The sequence below is a fragment of the Geotrypetes seraphini genome, chromosome 8 (genome assembly GCF_902459505.1).
Source record: "Geotrypetes seraphini chromosome 8, aGeoSer1.1, whole genome shotgun sequence".
Classification (NCBI taxonomy): domain Eukaryota; kingdom Metazoa; phylum Chordata; class Amphibia; order Gymnophiona; family Dermophiidae; genus Geotrypetes; species Geotrypetes seraphini.
This window is the reverse complement of record NC_047091.1, coordinates 151,318,975-151,338,705: the sequence shown is the minus strand read 5'-3', so window position 1 is coordinate 151,338,705 and position 19,731 is coordinate 151,318,975. Positions and strand designations below refer to the sequence as shown.

At 43.8% G+C, this 19,731-nt stretch overlaps 1 protein-coding gene across 13 annotated transcripts in view; it reads right to left on the bottom strand.

The window, feature by feature from the left end:
* The window catches only part of NCOR2 (nuclear receptor corepressor 2), an 844,184-nt gene that overhangs the window by 234,619 nt on the left and 589,834 nt on the right, over positions 1–19,731 (bottom strand). For all 13 annotated transcript variants that reach the window (XM_033955736.1, XM_033955745.1, XM_033955746.1 and 10 more), the window contains exon 18: positions 15,589–15,731. In XM_033955736.1, coding sequence (XP_033811627.1) covers positions 15,589–15,731 — 143 coding nt within the window. The remainder of the gene's footprint in view (positions 1–15,588; positions 15,732–19,731) is intronic.

Sequence of the window (19,731 nt, the reverse complement as noted above, 5' to 3'; positions counted from 1 at the left end):
TAAGAGAAACAGGGCAGCACGACCCCCCCCCTCCAACCCCCGTCAGGGAAGGACCTGAAAAACCCTGGTTTCCACGGGGAAAAAGACCTTCGAGGGCGCAATGCTGAGCGCACAAATTGCTGCGCTCCAGTTCCAGATGCGGCTTTATCAGGAGGCCAGTGAGAGGAAATAAATAAATAAAATAAAATAGAGACTCCAGCTCACAACTGAGCCAGTCCACACTGGCAGCAGTCTGTGCCCCAGCGCTCGCAACAGTAACATAACTGCTACGCAAACAAGCACCGCCCGAGGGGCAGGGGCATCCAAGGGCAGCCCTCTCCCCAAGACATAAACAGAACCTTGATCACCCTCCGGCCCAGCATGATCAGATTGTCTGCGAAGGCTTGGCCCAGGATCACCATCGACCAGTGGGCCCTCAGCATCATCAAGCAGGGATTCCGAATTCGTCTCCACTCCCGCCTCCCGCCCCCCCCGAGTGGGCGGGGCACCCTCCATCTGACGACCCAACTTTCCTGCAGCAAGGAGAGGACCTGCTTCGGCAGAATCAATAGAGGCAGTGACGAACAGAGGAGATCACCAAGGGGTTTCTACTCCAGGAACCCCCGCGTCACCATGGACAAGGACAACGCTCGTTCCTGGATCTCTGTAAGCTCAACAGATGCATACACAAGGTCCAGACGCACTCTCTGGGTACAGTCTTGGCCCTGTTACAGCCCGAGTATTGGCTAGTATCCCATGCACCCAGCCCACAGGAGGCATCGTCGCTTCTAAACCCAAGACAGACGCCTCCAGTACAAGGTCCTGCCCCTTGGACTCTCAACGGCTCCAAGAGCGTTCACAAAGTGCGTGGCAGTGGCACATCCTCGCCTTCAAGGGGTGCGCGTCCTATCTTATCTCAACAGCTGGCAGCCCCGTCAACCACCATAACCCTCCTCCAAGAACTGGGGTTCCTCATCAACTACATGAAATCCCTCCTGATACCCACCCAGGGGATATCGTTCATCTGGGCAGTCATCAATATCACGCAGACCAAGGCCGTCCTACGGGACTACCAGATCGACGCCATGACATCCCTGGCCCAGCGCATCCCTGCCAGCAGCTCACCGTCAGCACGCTCCGGTCTTTGTTGTGCAGCACACCAGACTACTCATGTGATCCCTGAAAGGGCACCTCAGACGTCACTGGGACCAGTGTACCCAACCTCTGACTACCCACCTACTGGAGCTCAGGGCCTTAGGGAATGCCCTCGAAACCCTCAAACAGGCAGGGCAGTCCTCACCCAAACAGAAAACCAGGTGGCCTTGCACTATATCAACAAACAGGGAGGGACTGGGTCGACCTCGCTATGCAAGGAAGATTGTCACATGTGGGAGTTCTCCAACTCCATTCAATGCCCCATCCAGGCAACTTACCTCCTGTGGGAGCAGAACGACCTGGCAGAAAGACTCAGCCACCAGCTGGATCCCGATGAGTGGTGTCTCAACCCAGCGGCGATGAAGAAGATCTTCAGCACCTGGGGCACACCGAGCATTGACCTGTTTGCAACCGAACCGAACTCAAAATACTCGACCTTCTGCGCAAAGAGATCAACCCATCGCCGTCTCAGCCCCGACGGTCTGTCTGTGAGTTGGAATACCCTAAGTCCTGCAGAGAATTCTTCAGGACAGAGCAACGGTGATCATGATTGCCCTGTTCGGGCTCCTGCAACCATGGTTCCCGTTCCGGCAGGGGATAGCGGTTCACCCACCTCTCCCCACTCCCGATCAGTGCAGTTCTCATTACACAATGCGGGAACCTTACCCTCCACCACGACCTACGTTCCTTAGCCCTGACCGCATGGATGATGAGAGGATGAACCTACCACAAGACGTGGAGCACACTCTTATGGCAGCCAGAAGACCTTCAACCAGAAAACGCTATGGGTTGAAAGGGAGAAGGTCCTGCTACCAGTGCACAGACACGCAGCGAGACCCCTACAACTGCCCCATACCGGACATCCTGCAGTACATACTGAGCTTATCTCAGGGGGACCTAAAACCCACTTCCATCAAGGTCCACCTAAGTGCAATCACGGCATACCACACTGGCCTAGACAGCAAACCAGTGTCGAGGCATCCAGTAATCACAAAATTTCATGAAGGGACTGTCCAATCTGCACCCACCGGCCAGACCACCACCGCCCAGATGGGACCTCAACTTGGTGCCGCATCATCTCACCTCAACCCCTTCAAACCTTTGGGGGAGGCAGATCCCGTATTCCTGGCTTGGAAAACCCTGACCATCGTGTCTACCGACACACTCCCTCATGAGAACAGGGTGGTACCCAGAACCCACCCCCAATTCTTGCCGAAGGTGGCTTCAGCGTGCCTCCCGGCACTCTACATCTCCCCACAGGGAGGCACACTGCCACCGCAGCAACACCTCCTGGACTGTGTGCGGGCCCTGACTATGCAGCAGATTAGACAAGCCTCAATTGTTCGTCTCCTACGACCAAAACAGACCAGGACTTCCGGCCACCAAACGCAGGCGCTCGCGCTGGATATAAGAGTGCATCCCCTTCACCTATAGAAAAGCGCAGCATCAACCGCAGGTGGGAGCCAACGCCCACCAGCGCAGAACCATAGCCAACACAACGGCACTTCTGCACCACACACCAATAGGGGACATCTGCGATGCAGCCACTTGGTCCTCCATGCACACCTTCACCAAGCACTATTGCCTCGACATAGCATTCCACGCTCCAAATGCATTCGGCCGAGCTGTCTTGGAAGTGGCTCTTCCCTCCCGGGAGGGACAGCAACCACTAGCACAGCCTTGACAAACACTGATCAAGTAGGGGGTTATAAATATCGACAAACACTGTTCAAGTAGGGTGTTATAGATATTGATTAAGTAGGTCTTCCAGCACTCCTTCCTAGACTGAATGTGGAATAGGCAAGTATGAATTCTCACATGCAAGTACGATTTGTCACTGTTGACCAGTTGGTTTCTCACTGTTCATTGATTGTCATTGACCAATTTCACTGTTCTGTGAGTTAAGTAGGACTTCCAGCAATCCTGTCTAGTCTGAATGTGGAATAGGCAAGTATGAATTCTCATATGCAAGTACGAATTGTCACTATTGACCAGTTATGAATTGTCACCGTTGACCAGTTGGTTTTCTCACTGTTCATTGATTGTCATTGACCAGTTTTCGTTGTTCTGTGAGTTAAGTAGGTCTTCCAGCACTCCTGTCTAGACTGAACGTGGAATAGGCAAGTATGAATTCTCACATGCAAGTACGAATGGTCACTGTTGACCAGTTGGTTTCTCACTGTTCATTGATTGTCATTGACCAGTTCATTGTTCTGTGAGTATTATTGCTCAGTTAACACAGCACTTTATCTAAAACCTTGTTTCCATAACTTTACCTGCTTTGCCTGATTACCCTGCCCGGTTCGGCCTCCACAGCCAGGCGAGGGATGCGCAGGGCGCTAGGGCGCAGGTCCAGTTGGTACATCCCTCGGCTAGGGAGTCACCCATATGTGGCTGACTCATCCTGCTTGTCCTAGGAGAAAGTGTAGTTACTTACCTGTAACGTAGGTTCTCCGTGGACAGCAGGATAGTCAGCCACACAACCCACCCGCCTCCCCATACGGCCGACCCGGCCACAGCTAGGAACATCCTGGGGATTAGGGGGAAGCAGGGGGAAATGGGTAGGGCTCGGGCATGCCCAGTGGGGCCCGGGCACTGCACGTGCTCAGAGAAAAAAAAAAAAAAATCTCTCTGAGCTATTGGAGAGCTTATCCGCAAATTGGGAGGTGTTGGGACAACACCCATGTGTGGCTGACTATCCTGCTGTCCACGGAGAACCTACGTTACAGGTAAGTAACTACACTGTTTATGACATTCTACAGAAAGAGGTTCTTGGTCCAATGACCACCTGGATTTATAAAGCTTCACTTTACCTACATATAACATAGACAATTTTATCAACAACTTAAGCATGTAAAGTAGCATCTTATAACATTACCATGCACGCATACATAAAAGCAGGCATTAGGAAAACACAGCACTTAACTTTGGGGATCTTTTATTAAGGTGCGCTAGCCGATTTAGCACCTGCTAAATGCTAACGTGCTCATTATTTAGCAATTAGCACTTGCTAAAGCGCGTCTTAGTAAAAGACCTCCATTATTTCATGAGCATGTGGCACCCCCAGGGATGAGAGTACATGTAGGCAATACATAAGTAAATGCTCATTTTTGTATGTCTGCTATGATTTACTCGTGTATATATATGCATATCTTGCTTTTATGATCAAAGGCCTACATGAACATAAACCAAGTTATCTGTGTCATGAACCCTAATGAAATAATGTCATCCCTGGATTTAGGCCAGGCTCTTCTAAATTGTAAATTGCATTGAACACCGTCTGGAGCATATTAGTGATCCATAAATACTAATGTAATGTAATATATGACTATTTCCCAAATTCTATAAATGGTGCCTACAGTCGGATGCAATTTAATTCCCAGTTATAGAATGGGGTCAGTTATGTGCTAACATAATTAAGTAATTGGCACTAAATTGGCAGTTAATTATACATTGGTTAACAAAAAAAAAAAGTTTTTCTTTGTTACTGAGACCTTAAGAAGTGTACTTAGTTAATTTAATTATGCTGATTTCAGATCTGTAATTGAAATTCAGCTACCGTGTCAGGTTTCTTAGATACACATTATTGATTTTTTAGACACTTTGCCATATCGGCACAATATTGGGAGTATGAACTGTGTCCCAAACTTCTGTTAAGGAGTCTACTCTGAAAACAAACACAAAAACAATAAGGAGACATGTTACAGCATATATTTACGCCTCTCTTAACGCACACAAAAGTGATGTCAGCATGTTCAGAAATGTTTGAGACATTTGCTTTTACACTTGTACTGTACATTTGTCTCTCTTTGCCAGAACCAACAATAGTCTCCCATCACACTGGGATTGAACTTTCCCTGACATCTGCTTTCTATCGCTGGCATCACCAAGATTGGGTGGGAAGAAGTCGATCATTAAAATCTTCTTGAGTTAGCAGGTGAGGTGGTTTTTCATCCACTTCAGATTCGTACAACTCCTCCACAGCAGCAGAGGCACATTCTTCATCTGAACTTTCGGCACACTGTGCTGCAGATGTGGAAGGAGGGCACTCAGAGAAATTGAAAGGGGAAAGGTTTAGAACAAACGCCAGGAAGTTGTTTTTCACCCAGAGGGTGGTGGATACATGGAACGCGCTACCGGAGGATGTGATAAGCAGAAGCACGCTACAGGGCTTCAAAGAGGGTCTGGACAGGTACCTGGAGGACAAAGGGATTGAGGGGTACAGATAGGAGTAGAGGTAAGGTTATAGGGATAGGATTAGAGGTAATTTATAAAATTGAGGGGTATAGATAGGAGTAGAGGTAAGGTTATAGGGATAGGATTAGAGGTAATTTATAAAATTGAGGGGTATAGATAGGAGTAGAGGTAAGGTTATAGGGATAGGATTAGAGGTAAATTATAAAATTTAGTCAGAGACCACTGTTCAGGCAGTGGGACTGATGGGCCGCCGCGGGAGCGGACCGCTGGGCGAGATGGACCTCTGGTCTGCCTCAGCGGAGGCAACTTCTTATGTTCTTATGAGGAACGGGTTTAATTGCAGACGGGCAGTCAGGATACACAATTTTTGATTTATTCCTCTTTGTGAATCCAGCAATTTTTGTCATGCAAAAATAACCGTCTGAGTGATAATTTGTTGGTTCACGCCACACTAAGGGTACGGCAAAAGGCATCTTCTTCCGTTTCCCATTTAGCCACTGTGTTAATCCAGAATAGCAGACAGTTCAGCACACATGAGGTGCCCACGCTTTATCTTGGTCGCCAACTTAACAGCCAAAATAATGCTTGTATGCACTCTGAAGTCTGCTGGACAGATTCTTTCACTGATCTTGCACAGTAAATTGTCCGCAGACATAACAGAAATTATCAGGATGGTTAACACAACCTCATCTGTTCATAATAATTATATCTTAGACAAAAACAAACAAAATATAAAAATTCACAGGTAGAAAAGGAGCACAATCAATTTTTTGTATAAACTTTCAAATTACTGGTATATGTGATTGATGAGCTATCCTAAAATGCAATATTGTGTTACAGAAACAGTAAAATACCGATGTTTCATGGTAGTGTTATTGACGAAAATGATATAAACACAAACTGACGCATAACTTAAAAACAGGATGTAAGAACATAAGAATTGTCGCTGCTGGGTCAGACCAGTGTTCCATCGTGCCCAGCAGTCCGCTCCCATGTCGGCCCTTAGGTCAAAGACCAGTGCCCTAACTGAATCTAGCCTTACCTGCGTACGTTCTGGTTCAGCAGGAACTTGTCTAACTTTGTCTTGAAACCCTGGAGGGTGTTTTCCCCTATAACAGCCTCCGGAAGAGCGTTCCAGTTTTCTACCACTCTCTGGGTAAAGAACTTCCTTACGTTTATACGGAATCTATCTCCTTTTAACTTTAGAGAGTGCCCTCTCGTTCTCTCTACCTTGGAGAGGGTGAACAACCTGTCTCTATCTAATAAGTCTATTCCCTTCATTATCTTGAATGTTTCGATCATGTCCCCTTCTCAGTCTCCTCTTTTCAAGGGAGAAGAGGCCCAGTTTCTCTAATCTCTCACTGTACGGCAACTCCTCCAGCCCCTTAACCATTTTAGTCGCTCGTTTCTGGACCCTTTTGAGTAGTACTGTGTCCTTCATGTACTGCGACCAGTGCTGGACGCAGTATTCCAGGTTGGGGGGGGGGGGGCGTACCATGGCCCGGTACAGCGGCATGATAGGCAAAAACTGTTTTCAGATTTATAGTCAGCGTGTGGTCCTTGTTAAGGTACAGGTGACGGAACTCCAGTAGCAAAATGCTTGTTGACCAGTGTTAGAGATAAGTACCAATTAATTGCTGTTAACAAGCTCTAATGGGCAGTAATTAGAAGTGGTGCATACAACTAACACCCCTGTTCTGTAAACTGAGCACCTAATGTCTCAAGTGCAAATTCAAAGGGAGCATAAATGTATATGAGGGACATGGGCATGTCAGGCATTCTGACTATACTTGCACAAACTTTATAGACTAATTGCATTTGCGTGCCCTACTGCTACATTCTTTATTATTTAAAGCTTCTATACTGCTACTAATGACTATGGGCTAGATTCACCGATCTTCTATCCGTGTCCGTTTGCATGCAGGCCGACAAATTCACTAAAGGCCTGTATGCAAATGGGGGCGATCGTTGGCACGCCTCCCCACCGACTGCACGGATCGCTAGAGAGCGATCCTTGAACATGTGCAGACCATCTTCCTTGCCTGTAGATGGTCTGCGCACGCTCTCGACAGGAAACCTTTTTTTTTTGCAAGCCCGTGGTTTTAACCTGCTTTAAGCCTGTGAGTTAAAACTTCAGGCTTGCACTGTAGGGAAGGGCAGGAAAGTCGGGGCGGCAGGAGAGATTCGGGGCGAGAGCAGGAGATCGGGGTAGGCAGCAAATCGGGGCTAAGAGCAGGAGATCGTGGCAGGCAGGAAATCGGGGCTGAGAGCAGGAGATCAGGCAGGCAGCAGATCAGGGGTGAGAACAGGAGATTGGGGGTGAGAGCAAGAGATCAGGCAGGCAGCAGATCGAAGCTGAGAGCAAGAGATCGGGAGTGAGAGCAGGAGATCAGACAGGCAGCAGATCGGAGCTGAGAGCAGCAGATCGGGGGTGAGAGCAGGAGATCAGGCAGGTAGCAGATCGGAGGTGAGAGCAGCAGATCGGGGGTGAGAGCAGGAGATTGGGGGTGAGAGCAGGAGATCAGGCAGGCAGCAGATCGGAGCTGAGAGCAGCAGATCGGGGGTGAGAGCAGGAGATCAGGCAGACAGCAGATTGGGGCAGGCAGCAGATCGGGGATGAGAGCAGGAGATTAGGCAGACAGGCAGGCAGCAGATCGGGGGTGAGAGCAGGAGATCGGGGTGAGAGCAGGAGATCGGAGCTGAGAGCATGAGATCGGGGGTGAGAGCAGGAGATCAGGCAGGCAGCAGATTGGGGCAGGCAGCAGATCGGAGCTGAGAGCAGGAGATCGGGGGTGAGAGCAGGAGAGTGGGGCTGAAGGCAGGGTAGTCGGAAAGGACCTGAACGACTGGTCCTCAGCAGTCGCTTATTTTGGATCTGTCAGCCCAGTTGGTGCCCCTCTTTTTTTTTTCTTTTTTTTTTGTGAATCGCGTACCTGCCTACTTTGCATGCCGTTTCCCCTCATTTGCAGGCATGGATCGGTACACAGGTTAGTGAATCGGGTCGGAGGGACATCGGGTCGTAAAGGGCTCGCAAACCGATCGGTACATGATCGGTTTGCTTAGTGAATCTAGCCCTTACAAGTCAATTCAGAGCGGTTTACATGAGCAGCTTTGATGGAAACATGAATCATTAATTGCAGTAATGATGGTACAGTACTTGAGCTACAATATATGAACTAAAGTGCAAGAGTAACTATACACTGCAGGAGTTATGATTTTTAAAAAAAAAAAAAAGCCTAGAAATGTTGTTACATACAGAAAAATATTATATATGTACTGAATATATCACCATCAACTACCTTGAATTCTGGAAGAAACTAAAAACATACCTTTTCTTACTATAGCTACTTTACTACCTTTCACCCCTTTATTCTAAACCAATGCCCCTTCAAGGACTTCAGCTAAATCTTATTGAAAACCGCATAGATTCCTTGCAGAAAACTGCGATATATAAGACACTGTATTCTATTGTATTATTCTCCATTTGAAAACGGTAAGGAATACCGAAACTCAAGTTTGCTCAACTATATGAAATCCTGAAACTTGGTGTCAACGGGTTTTTCTTTTTTAAGTGGGTATATACAGTATTAGGATAATTTCAGAAGCAGTCATAGCAACACACACACTCACACCAGATGCACAGCACTTAGAAACAGAAACATGATGGCAGATAAAGGCCAAATGGCCCATCAGCAGGAACCATTATCTCTTCCTCTTTCTAAGACATCCCACACATCTATCCCACGCTTTCTTGAATTCAGACACAGTCTGTCTCCATCACCTCTTCAAGGAAACTGTTCCACGTATCTATCACCCTTTCCTTAGTATTTCCTTAGATTGCTCCTGAGCCTATCACCTCTTAACTTCATCCTATGCCCTCTCATTGCAGAGCTTCCTTTCAAATGAGACTCGATTTGTGTGCATTTACATACCATATAGGTTATTTAACCATCTCTATCATATCTCAGATTTCTTTTTAGATCCGCAATTCATCAAGTCGAGCATGAGTCGATAGCATCTAATAACAACAATCATATCTCCCCTCACCTGCCTTTTCTTCACGTATACATATTGCCTTATAATGAAGATCATGCCTTCCTCTGGACTGACTTCATCCTTTTTATATCTTTTTGAAAGTGCAGTCTCCAGAATTTTACACAGTAATGTAAATAAGGTCTCATTAGAATCTTATACAGGGACATCAATACCTCCATTTTCCTACTGGCCATACCTCTCCCTATGCACCCTAGCATCCTTCTAGCTTTCGTCGTCACCTTTTCAACTGTTGGCCTCCTTAAGATCATCACATACAATCACACCCAAGTCCCGCTCTTCTGTCATGCACATAAGTTCTTCATCCCCTAAACTGTAACATTCCTTGGGTTTTTGCAGCCAAAACGCATGACTTTGCATTTCTTAGCATTAAATTTTAGCTGCCAAATTTCAGACCATTAAAGCTTCACTAGGTCTTTCTTCATGTTATTCATACCATGTGGGGTGTCTACTCTAATGCAGATTTTGGTATCATCCACAAAGAGGCAAATCTTACCCAAAAGCCCTTCAGCAATATCATTTATAAAAATGTTAAAAAGAATAGGCCCAAGAACAGAACCTTGAGGTACACCACTGGTAACATCCCTTTCATCAGAGCGATCTCCATTGAGCACTACCCTCTGTTGCCCCACTCAACCAGTTCCTGACCCAACCCATCACTTTGGGGTCCATCCCCAGGGCACTCAGTTTATTTATTAGATGTCTGTGTAGAACACTGTCAAAGGCTTTGCTAAAATCTAAATACACCACATCTAGCGCACTCACTCTATCCAATTCTCTGGTCACCCAGTCAAAGAAATTGATCAGATTTATCTGACAAGACTTACCTCTAGTGAATCCATATTGCCTCTGGTCCTGTAATCCACCGGATTCCAGAAACTTCGCCATTTTCTGTTTTAAAAGCGTTTCCATTAATTTGCTTACCACAGAAGTCAGACTTATTGGTCTGTAATTCCCTACTTTTTCCTTACTTCCACTTTTGTGTAGATGGATCACATCAGCCTTTCTCCAGTCCTCCGGTACCACTCCGAACTCTAGAGAAGCATCGAAAATACTAGTCAATGGAGCCACCAGAACTTTCCTAAGTTCCTTCAGCACCCTCAGATGTACACCATCTGGTCCCATCGCTATGTCTACCTTTAATATAGCTAGCTCCTCACAAACACAACCCTCTGGAAATCGATCAAAGTCTACCACACTTCCATCCCTATTCGCATTTGTTTTCTGTGGTCCTGCTCCAGGTGCTTCAGCAGTGAACACAGAACAGAAATATTTGTTAAGCAATTCAGCCTTTTCTTTATCAGCTTCTACATATTCCTCTTCTTCACTTTTGAGTCTCACAATTCCACTTCTGCACTTCTTTCTATCACTGATATCTCTAAAAAATGCCTTGCCTTTCTATTTTACCATGTCAGCTATTTTACTTCCATTTGCATCCTTGTTTTCCTGACTACTCAACTAGCCTCTCATAACTTTTCTGGATATTTTTGCCTGTCTTCCTTTTTCTGCGATCTTTTGTAGTTTATGAAAGCTAACCTCTTATCCCTTACCTTCTCAGCTACTACATTTGAGAACCAACGCGGCCTTCTTTTCCTCTTACTTACTTGCCTCACAAAAAGGTTTGTCTCCCTTACAATAATTCCTTTCAGTTTTTCCCACTGCATTTCTGCTCCTTTCAGACATTCCCATCCAGACAACAATTCCTTAACGTAATTCCCCATCTGAACAAAGTTAGGTTTTTTTTAAAGTCTAGAACCTTAACTTGTGAATGAGCCCTCTCTATACCTGTCTTAATATTAAACCATACCATATAATGCCAAATGATCACCCACTGTAGCATCAGAAACCTTCCCCGTTTGTAAACAACCCTAGTCCAGTATGACCCTATCCCATGTGATTTCCATTACCAATTGCTGGAAGAGTTCTGCTTATAGAGAATCCAGGATCTCCCTACTTCTAGAATACCCCACAATAGGGATACCCCAATCAAGTCTGGCATATCAGAATCACCTATTAATACAATTTTCCCTTTTTTAGATATATTTTAAAAGTCTAATTCTTTCATCTGTGAAGGAGGCCTGTATATCACACCAATGTAAATATATTTACCATTCCTTCTTTCCAAACTGATCCACAGTGCCTCTTCCTTGCCCTGCAGATCCTGCAATTGTGTGACTTTAATATATAATGCTACTCCTTGTCCTTTTCTTCCTACCCTGTCTTTCCTGAACAGATTATATCCCGGTATAACTACATCCCAGTCATGGTTCTCCATGAACCACATCTCCGTGATCACTACTATATCCAACTCTTTTTCCATCACAGCTTCTAGATTCAGAATCTTGTTTCCCATACTTCAAGCATTAGTATATACTGTTTTCCAGACATTGCCTCCTTTTCCTATTTGTGTAGAGATATATAGTGATTCACTTTCCTTAGGGCTTATACCCACCCAGGGGCTCTGATCACCCTGCCCCATCACTTCTAGTTTAAAGCCCTCTTCAGTAGATTAGCCAGCCTACTGCCGAAGACACTTCTTCCCTTCTTTGAAAGATGCACACCATCCCTGCTCCAGCAGCCCTTGGAAAATCATCCCATGGTCCAGGATGCCAAAATGCTCTCGAAGACACCATCTACTTAGCCACGCATTCATCTCCAGTTTTCATCTCCAGTATGCGAGCTTCTCTACCCCAACCTTTACCCTCGCACCTTACTGCGTCATCTTCTCTCCTAGAGCCACGATGTCACTTTTAAGCCAAGAAAGGATCACTTGCTCTGTGTGCAGTTCTGATATAAGTAGAAGAGGAGGAAAAAAAAAATCCATCCACCATTGGAACGTGCCCTGATAAACTTGGGTTCCCCTTAAGATGATAATCCTAGACACCCAAATTGACTGACACGATGGTGGTGCCTCCTTTTTTGCAGAGTTGAGTGAGCTGTATTATATAAGTGGCAGGGAAGACGATGGTATTGATCAGAAAAGGATAGGTATAAGGTACTTCTTAAACAAGTAAGAAAACAACTTAATTCACAGGGACACCAAGCAGCTGAGTAATTTAAAAAAGTAACAGAGGCTCCGAGCGGGTTTTACTTTTCTTTAAAATAGCGTTATCATTTTTTTCATAACCGACTCTCTTAACTTGCAAACAGGAACACATTTCATTTACTGGTGCCTACTGTGACAAGTCTGTCAAGAAACAATTTTAAATTAACACATCTTGAACAAAGCAGCCATTGCCAGCTCAAGCAATGGTACTGCTTATATTGTCTGACACCTGCATCATGCCCCTACCTTTTTTTTATTTGATGTAGAACAGTGGTCTCAAACTCACAGCCCGGGGACCACATGCAGCCCGCCAGGTACTATTTTGAGGCCCTCGGTATGTTTATCATAATCACAAAAGTAAAATGAAACAGTTTCTTGATCATATTTCTCTTTAGCTATAAATTACAATATTATTATTAAGATTTAGCCAAAAGGAAAGATTTATAAACTATAAAGAGTTTTACCTCATGCAAAATTGTCATTTCTTTAATAAGACATTAACTATTTTTTTCTGAGGCTCTCCAAGTACCTACAAATCCAAAATGTGGCCCTGCAAAGGGTTTGAGTTTAAGGCACTGGTGTAGAAGGCATGACTGACACTTCCACCCAGTTTCTTGAAGTCTATTATTCTATTGTCCATTTATTTTGGGTTTTTGGAAATCAATTTGGGGCCAAATAAATTGTCTGTTAGAAAATCATGTGGCATTATCATATGATACCGTATTATTTGGCATGTCTATGAGGGCTAAGAGTCAAATATAATAAACTTTTACTTATTTTGACAGGAGTTGCCATACAACAAATAACATGTAATTGGAAAAATTGGAATAGATTGGAGCTACAGTTTTTGGTGGAATTCAGTATGTCATATTTATAAAATGTATAATATTGTTATCACAGCTATAGTCTCTTGTTAATAATATTGCTTTCTTTAATTTATTTTAAATATTATTGTGAAGTGCTCAGACCAAGTAACCCAAAATATAGTGAAGTCACTACAATGAGGTTAACAAGGGGACCATCATCGCCTTCACCTGTCCCCTGCCCTATAGCTGTGATAACAATATTATACAGTTATTTCTGTCACAGATTAAGATTTATCTCCCTATTAAGTAAGATATTTATAAAATGGAAAGATCATTAGTTTTTCAGAAAGGGAATTTTAATAAATTTCAAGATGTGTGGAGGCCGTTGACAAATTATTACAATGAATAGGTATTATTTTCCCTGATTTGTACAAATGAAATAATGGGGTGGGGGAGGGGGGCTTTATTATATGGTATGAGGTATTGAAAGGATAGAAGGGAAAGGGGTAAATTGTATTTAATATGAAGAAATGTAGAATTTCAAGTGATGTATTTAAGTTAAATTGTGGTTACTTTTTGATGCACTTGATGTAAGTTATAAAAATGAATAAAGAATTAAAAAAAAAAAAAAAAAAAAAGTCTCCTATGACTATTGAGTACCCTGGAAGTGATTTGTTTACAACATGGGGGTGGGGGTTGAGAGGAAGGGTTGCTATCACCCCCTTACCGTGCCTATGGCATCATGGGGCCTTGGTGTACTACACAGGCCATTTTCACCATAAGTAATATGTGCTGAGGTAATCATTTTTATTCCTGCTAGCCTTTAAAAGCAGAAGCCCAGTGCATCTCACCCCCATGAGCAAGTACAACTTGCCTGGGTATATTCAAGTTTCAAGTTTATTTGATTATTTGATTAAACGCCTATCCAAAATACTAAGCGTTGTACAATAATAATTAAAACATTAACAAAAGTACACAGAGACGAACAATCTTAACATACTTCGGGGTTTTTTTGTTTTGGGGGTTTTTTGTTATTAATCTACAAGGACACAATAGGAAAAAGGGGGGGGAGAACTACAATATTTATTAAGAAAAGATACGGCAAAGGAAAGAACAATGGGACGGGAAAAATCAAGAGTAACTGGACTTGAAACAAATAGTCAATTGTAGGCATCTTTAAAAAAGAAACATTTTAAACTATTTTTAAATTTCTGTAAATTGTGTTCAGATCGTATATATATATAGGAAGAGAATTCCAAATCGTGGGGGCGGTTACTGAAAAGATTGTATTACGTCGAGTACCTATTATTCTTAAGGATGGGATATTAAGAGTATGCTGTGAGGTGGATCTTAGAGCTCTCGGAGGGTCATATGGAATAAGAAGTCTGTCAATAAATGCTGGGACATGTGTTTGTATTGTTTTGAAGTTAGAAGTGCTATTTTAAATGTTATTCTATATATGACGGGTAACCAGTGAGCCTTTTGTAGAAGAGGAGTGACATGATCATATTTATTTGAACCTGATATAAGTTTGATAGCTGTATTTTGAATCAATTGTAAACGTTTTATATCCTTTAGATTTATTCCTTTTAGTAGAGAATTACAGTAATCCAATTTGGATATCACAAGGGAGTGAATTAATGTAGTAAGGGATTTGGCATCGAGAAGGGGGGGCCAAAGATCTAATCATCCTTAATTTATAAAAACAGTTTTTAACTAGAGCACTAATTTGTGAGCGGAATGTGAGTTTTTGGTCGATTAGCACACCTAAAATTTTTATAGTAGTGGTTGGTTTAAGTGGAATGTTATCAATTGAAATAGGAGCAGATAAATGTAACCCTTCTTTCCATGAAAATAGCATGATGTTAGTTTTAGTATTCCTTGAGCTGTGCCCGGCTTGGCTTAAATAAAGCAACATTTGATTTGAAAAATACTTGTATTTCTTGGTTTATTAGATTCCCCCCCCCCCACACACACATTCTAACCTGTCAGAACCTAGATAAACTGGGAAAAAAATATTTTTGATTTGATTTCTATCCCATCTTCCCGGGAGCTCAGGACAGGTTATAAGCCAACATTCACAGAAGTTACATTGAACAGTATATTTGGCGATACAATACAATACAGTCACAAAAGGGAAGGCTGGGCAGTACAGTCACTGGAGGACATGCATAAGGGATTTCTGGAGGGGCATTACGGAAGATTGAACCAGGCAAAGAAACATCATCATTGTGCGTGCCAAACTCTGTAACTGGGAGGACCGCACAACTTGTTAATTCTGCCGAACCTACGCCGCAGAGCACTTTAGTTGTATTATGCGACATGGACGGAGGGCGCAGGCTGGTCGCTTACCATTTTTAGTTTGTGCTGTTGGAGGATTCCATCCAGATTCTGTCTCTTCTTGTAGTTGAAGTAAAAGTTTTTGCACTGTGATACGGTTTTGGAGCCCACCATCCTGGCAATGGCTGACCAGTTCCGCCCATGTTCAAGCAGACCTTTACCAAATAAATAAATGATGAACATTGTGACTTATGCAGATATGTATATACACTACTACTGTCAGGAGAAACACAAGATTTAAATCTTCATAAAAAATAATAGAAATTTCTCTCTCAACATTTTTTTTGGTTAATAGAAGACGAACAATTTAATGTTTAAAAATGGCTCCCGCAAGAATTCGTGGGAGCCATTCATAAAACCGCTTAGCGTCGAGCAGCAGCGCCAAAGCGCACTCCTACTTGGTACCGCTCAGCGGCTGAAGCAGGAACTCATGGCAGCGACTGACCAGGTTAGCAGTGGGTAAGGAGCGCAGAAAGCTCGCTCCTGCCCGCTACACCTCTGGACCACCAGGGATTCCAGCGACAGAGGAGGTACGAAGGACAGGGCAGGGAGAGGGGACAGGATGGAGAGCCTGACAAGGAGGGGGATGGGTGGAGAGCCTGAGAAAGGAGGGAGGGAAGGGGGCTGGGTGCAGTACCTGGCAGGAGAGGGAGGGGGCGCTGGGTGCAGAGCCTGGCAGGGCGCTTGAATATTAAGCCGCCTGACTTATACTCGAGTCAACCATTATTCCTCCTTTTTGGGAGGAAATGGGGGTCTCGACTTATATTCGGATTGACTTATATTTGAGTATATATGGTAGTAACCTTATATTCTAACATGGCACTGTGACTTAAAGCTCACTATTCCCACCTCTCTCTTCCCCCAGCCACTTGCTGCCATGTGGATGAAGACTTGGGAAGGAGATGTGAAGATAGAAGCCTGCAACATAGGGCTTTCAAGTGGTTGATCAATGCCTTAGTCAGGTCACCTCTTCCTACCTTCATTCTAGTTAGCTTTCATACCCTCTTCTGCTAATTTGTCTTCTAAAGTGGCTGAGCTGCATAGGGCAATCAGGACCTGAGCTGGTAGATGTCACAGTCTCTGCAGCTACATCTTCTCCATCCCCATACTTGAGTTTCCTTTTCAAAGAGGATATCTAAATTACAGTATCAGACCTGCTCCTCCTCAGAGACAGGAAAAAACGTATACGACATCTAAAATATTTTTCCAGGATTTAGGATTGTAGGACTTTACTGCCAAATTATTGCTGAAACACCTTCATATTAAATTTTTTGAGCTGGTTGGAAAATAACTCATAAAATGCCTTTATGAAGCTAGCCTGCATTGTAGCAACCCAGCATGATACGATATAGGAAAGCACAGTCTGTTTCCTTGCCCTGAGTCTCTTCTTGAGAGACCTAGGACTGGTGAATCTGCAGCGGTGGTGATCAGAATAAGGATCACCTAGTCATCACTGTCTGGTTGTATTAGCGTGAGGAAAGCCACTGTTCATGATAGATCACTACAATCTTACAACATCTGAGGAGCAGGATGAAAAAAAAACCACTCCAAAACGAAGAGGAAGAACTGTGGGTGATATTTGATGGTCTTAAAGTCACCACAGGCTAGAATGATGATTTGGGGCATAGGGAGAGGAATGGCAAGCAGGATACAGGAGGCGATAGTGCCTTTGTCTAAGTCCTCATTTGGAATGCAGTGAATAAGTCTTCAAGGAAGATCTAAACCAGTGGAGTTGGTCTAAAAGGCAACTTCTAAATAGATTTATTTCTTCATTCAATTTTCTATACTGTTCTCCCCAAGGAAGTTCAGAAGAACTTTATATGAATTTTTATTTGGGTACTTGAGAATTTTTCCCTGTCAGAAGGTAGGCTCACAATCTGTCTGGTGTAATGGGGGGGGGGGATTAAGTGACTTGCCAGGGTTATAAGGAGCAATGTGGGTTTGAACCCACAACCTCAGGATGCCAAGACTGTAGCTTTAACCATGCACCACACTCTCCCCCTTCAGGATATGAAACCTCATGCCATTAGAGCTAGATACTGAGTTGTCCTCCTTGACATTTAGAGCAGCACTCAAAACGTTTCTATGACAGTTGAAGTAAGGGGTGCAGTCAGGCTTTGTTGAATTCTGTGTTTGATCTCTCTTTTCTCTTTTCCTAATGCAACTGGCATCCCTTTGTTGCCCATTCCTGAATTGCTATGTAAACTGCTTTGCTATTTACTAGTGAAAGGTGGTATATAAATTCCAATAAACCATAGTGATTACGGTAGAGATGTTTAAATAATCTTGGAGGTATAAATGCACAGAAGGTGGGCTTCTTTAAATGGAAAGAAAGTTCTGGAACTCTGGGGTCATAGAATGAGGGTTGGCAAGGAGTAGATTCGGGAGTTTAATTTAACAAAATATTTATACACAGATGGGGTAACAGATATATTGAATAGCCTTACCATGGAGGTGGCAGAAACAAGGTCAGTATCTGAATTCAAGAAAGCATTCTGACATGCACAGAGGATATCTGAGGGAGAGGAAGGAACTGCAGAGCTGAGCAGTTGGTGTGGATAGGTGGTAGGATAGGCCATATGATCTTTTCTGCCATCATGTGCTAAGTTTCTATGTTTAGGCTCTCACATGATGGGACAGAAAGGACCTTGTTTCAAATCTCCAAATAAAGATAGGACATATATGCCAAGGGAAATCCTCTCAACTATAACTGCGTTCTGAGAATGAAATCAGGAGGAGGGGAGAGGAGGAAGAAGGTGGTTTGGTATAAAGCAGTGCATCGCAAACTGTGTGCCGCAGCGAGATTCCGGGTGTGCTGCGAGAGGCACATTGGGAATTCGAGTCAGCCGCCGCCTCTCCCGCTCTCTGCCCCTCCCCACCAGTATCGTAATTTCAGGGTCAACAAGCTCAGGACCCCATCTGGAGGGCCTCCGTGCCTGTGCAGACGTTGATGTGATGATGTCACACAGGCGCGTGATGTCATCGTATCGACACAGTGCGCATGCGCAGAGACCCTCCAGCCGCGGCCCCAAGTTTAGTGCGCTGTGGATTGGAAAAGTTTGCGGAGACACCGATATAAAGAATGACGTTAGCCCTGAAGACCCAACAGACAGAAAGAGATGGCAGTCGGTTTGAGTTGGGGGGGAGGGGTGGAACAAATTAACATAATACAAAAATGTATTTATATATTGCAGTACCTTAGAAGTTCTATGCAGTTTACAAAAGAAAACTAAAACAATAACAAGATACAAAAGCACTAACCCCCTCTTTTACTAAGGTGCGCTAATCGAATTAGCGCACGCTAAACGCGTCCATAGGCTAACATGCACGCTTTAGCGTTTAGCGCATGCTAATCGGTTAGCCCATCTTAGCAAAAGAGGGCCTAAATTTACAAAAAATTTGTGAACCAATGTCAACAATTTCCTAAAATGCTGATAATAGATAGAACTTGTTATCAGACAACTTAACTCTTTTATCCCAGGTAGCTGCCCGAAACGATAAGAGCCATTGAAAATAACTTTTATATAAACAGCCCTTTACAGTTGGAAAAGCAAATAGATCAGGGGTAGGGAACTTCGGTCCCCGAGAGCCGTATTCCAGTCGAGTTTTCAGGATTTCCCCAATGAATGTGCATGAGATCTATGTGCATGCACTGCTTTCAATGCATATTCATTGGGGAAATCCTGAAAACCTGACTGGAATACGGCTCTCGAGGACCGGAGTTCCCTACCCCTGAAATAGATTGTAAATACCCTGTGAATGTCTTGAATAAGCGAAGAAAATGATCCACAAGGTAACTGGGTGCAAGACCATGTGAGATCTTATAACATATACAGCCAAATTTGAAAATTACTCTAGCCTCAACTGGGAGCCAACATAATTTATCATAATAAGAAGAAATGTGATCGGATTTTTTTTAATTTAAATTAAAAATCAATTGGACAGAGTTCTTTGGAATAGTACAAACTACTTATAAAACTTTGAAATCCACTATGAATTTACAAAACTGTCTACAATATTTTGGCTGTATTCTCTGAATCGCATTTCAACGAGTGTATTTGTAATAGCAAATGATGATATGCATCCTGGTTTCTATTAGTCTCAGTTGTTACACCATTACCGTAATAACAGCTGCATTGATGCAAAACATCCAAA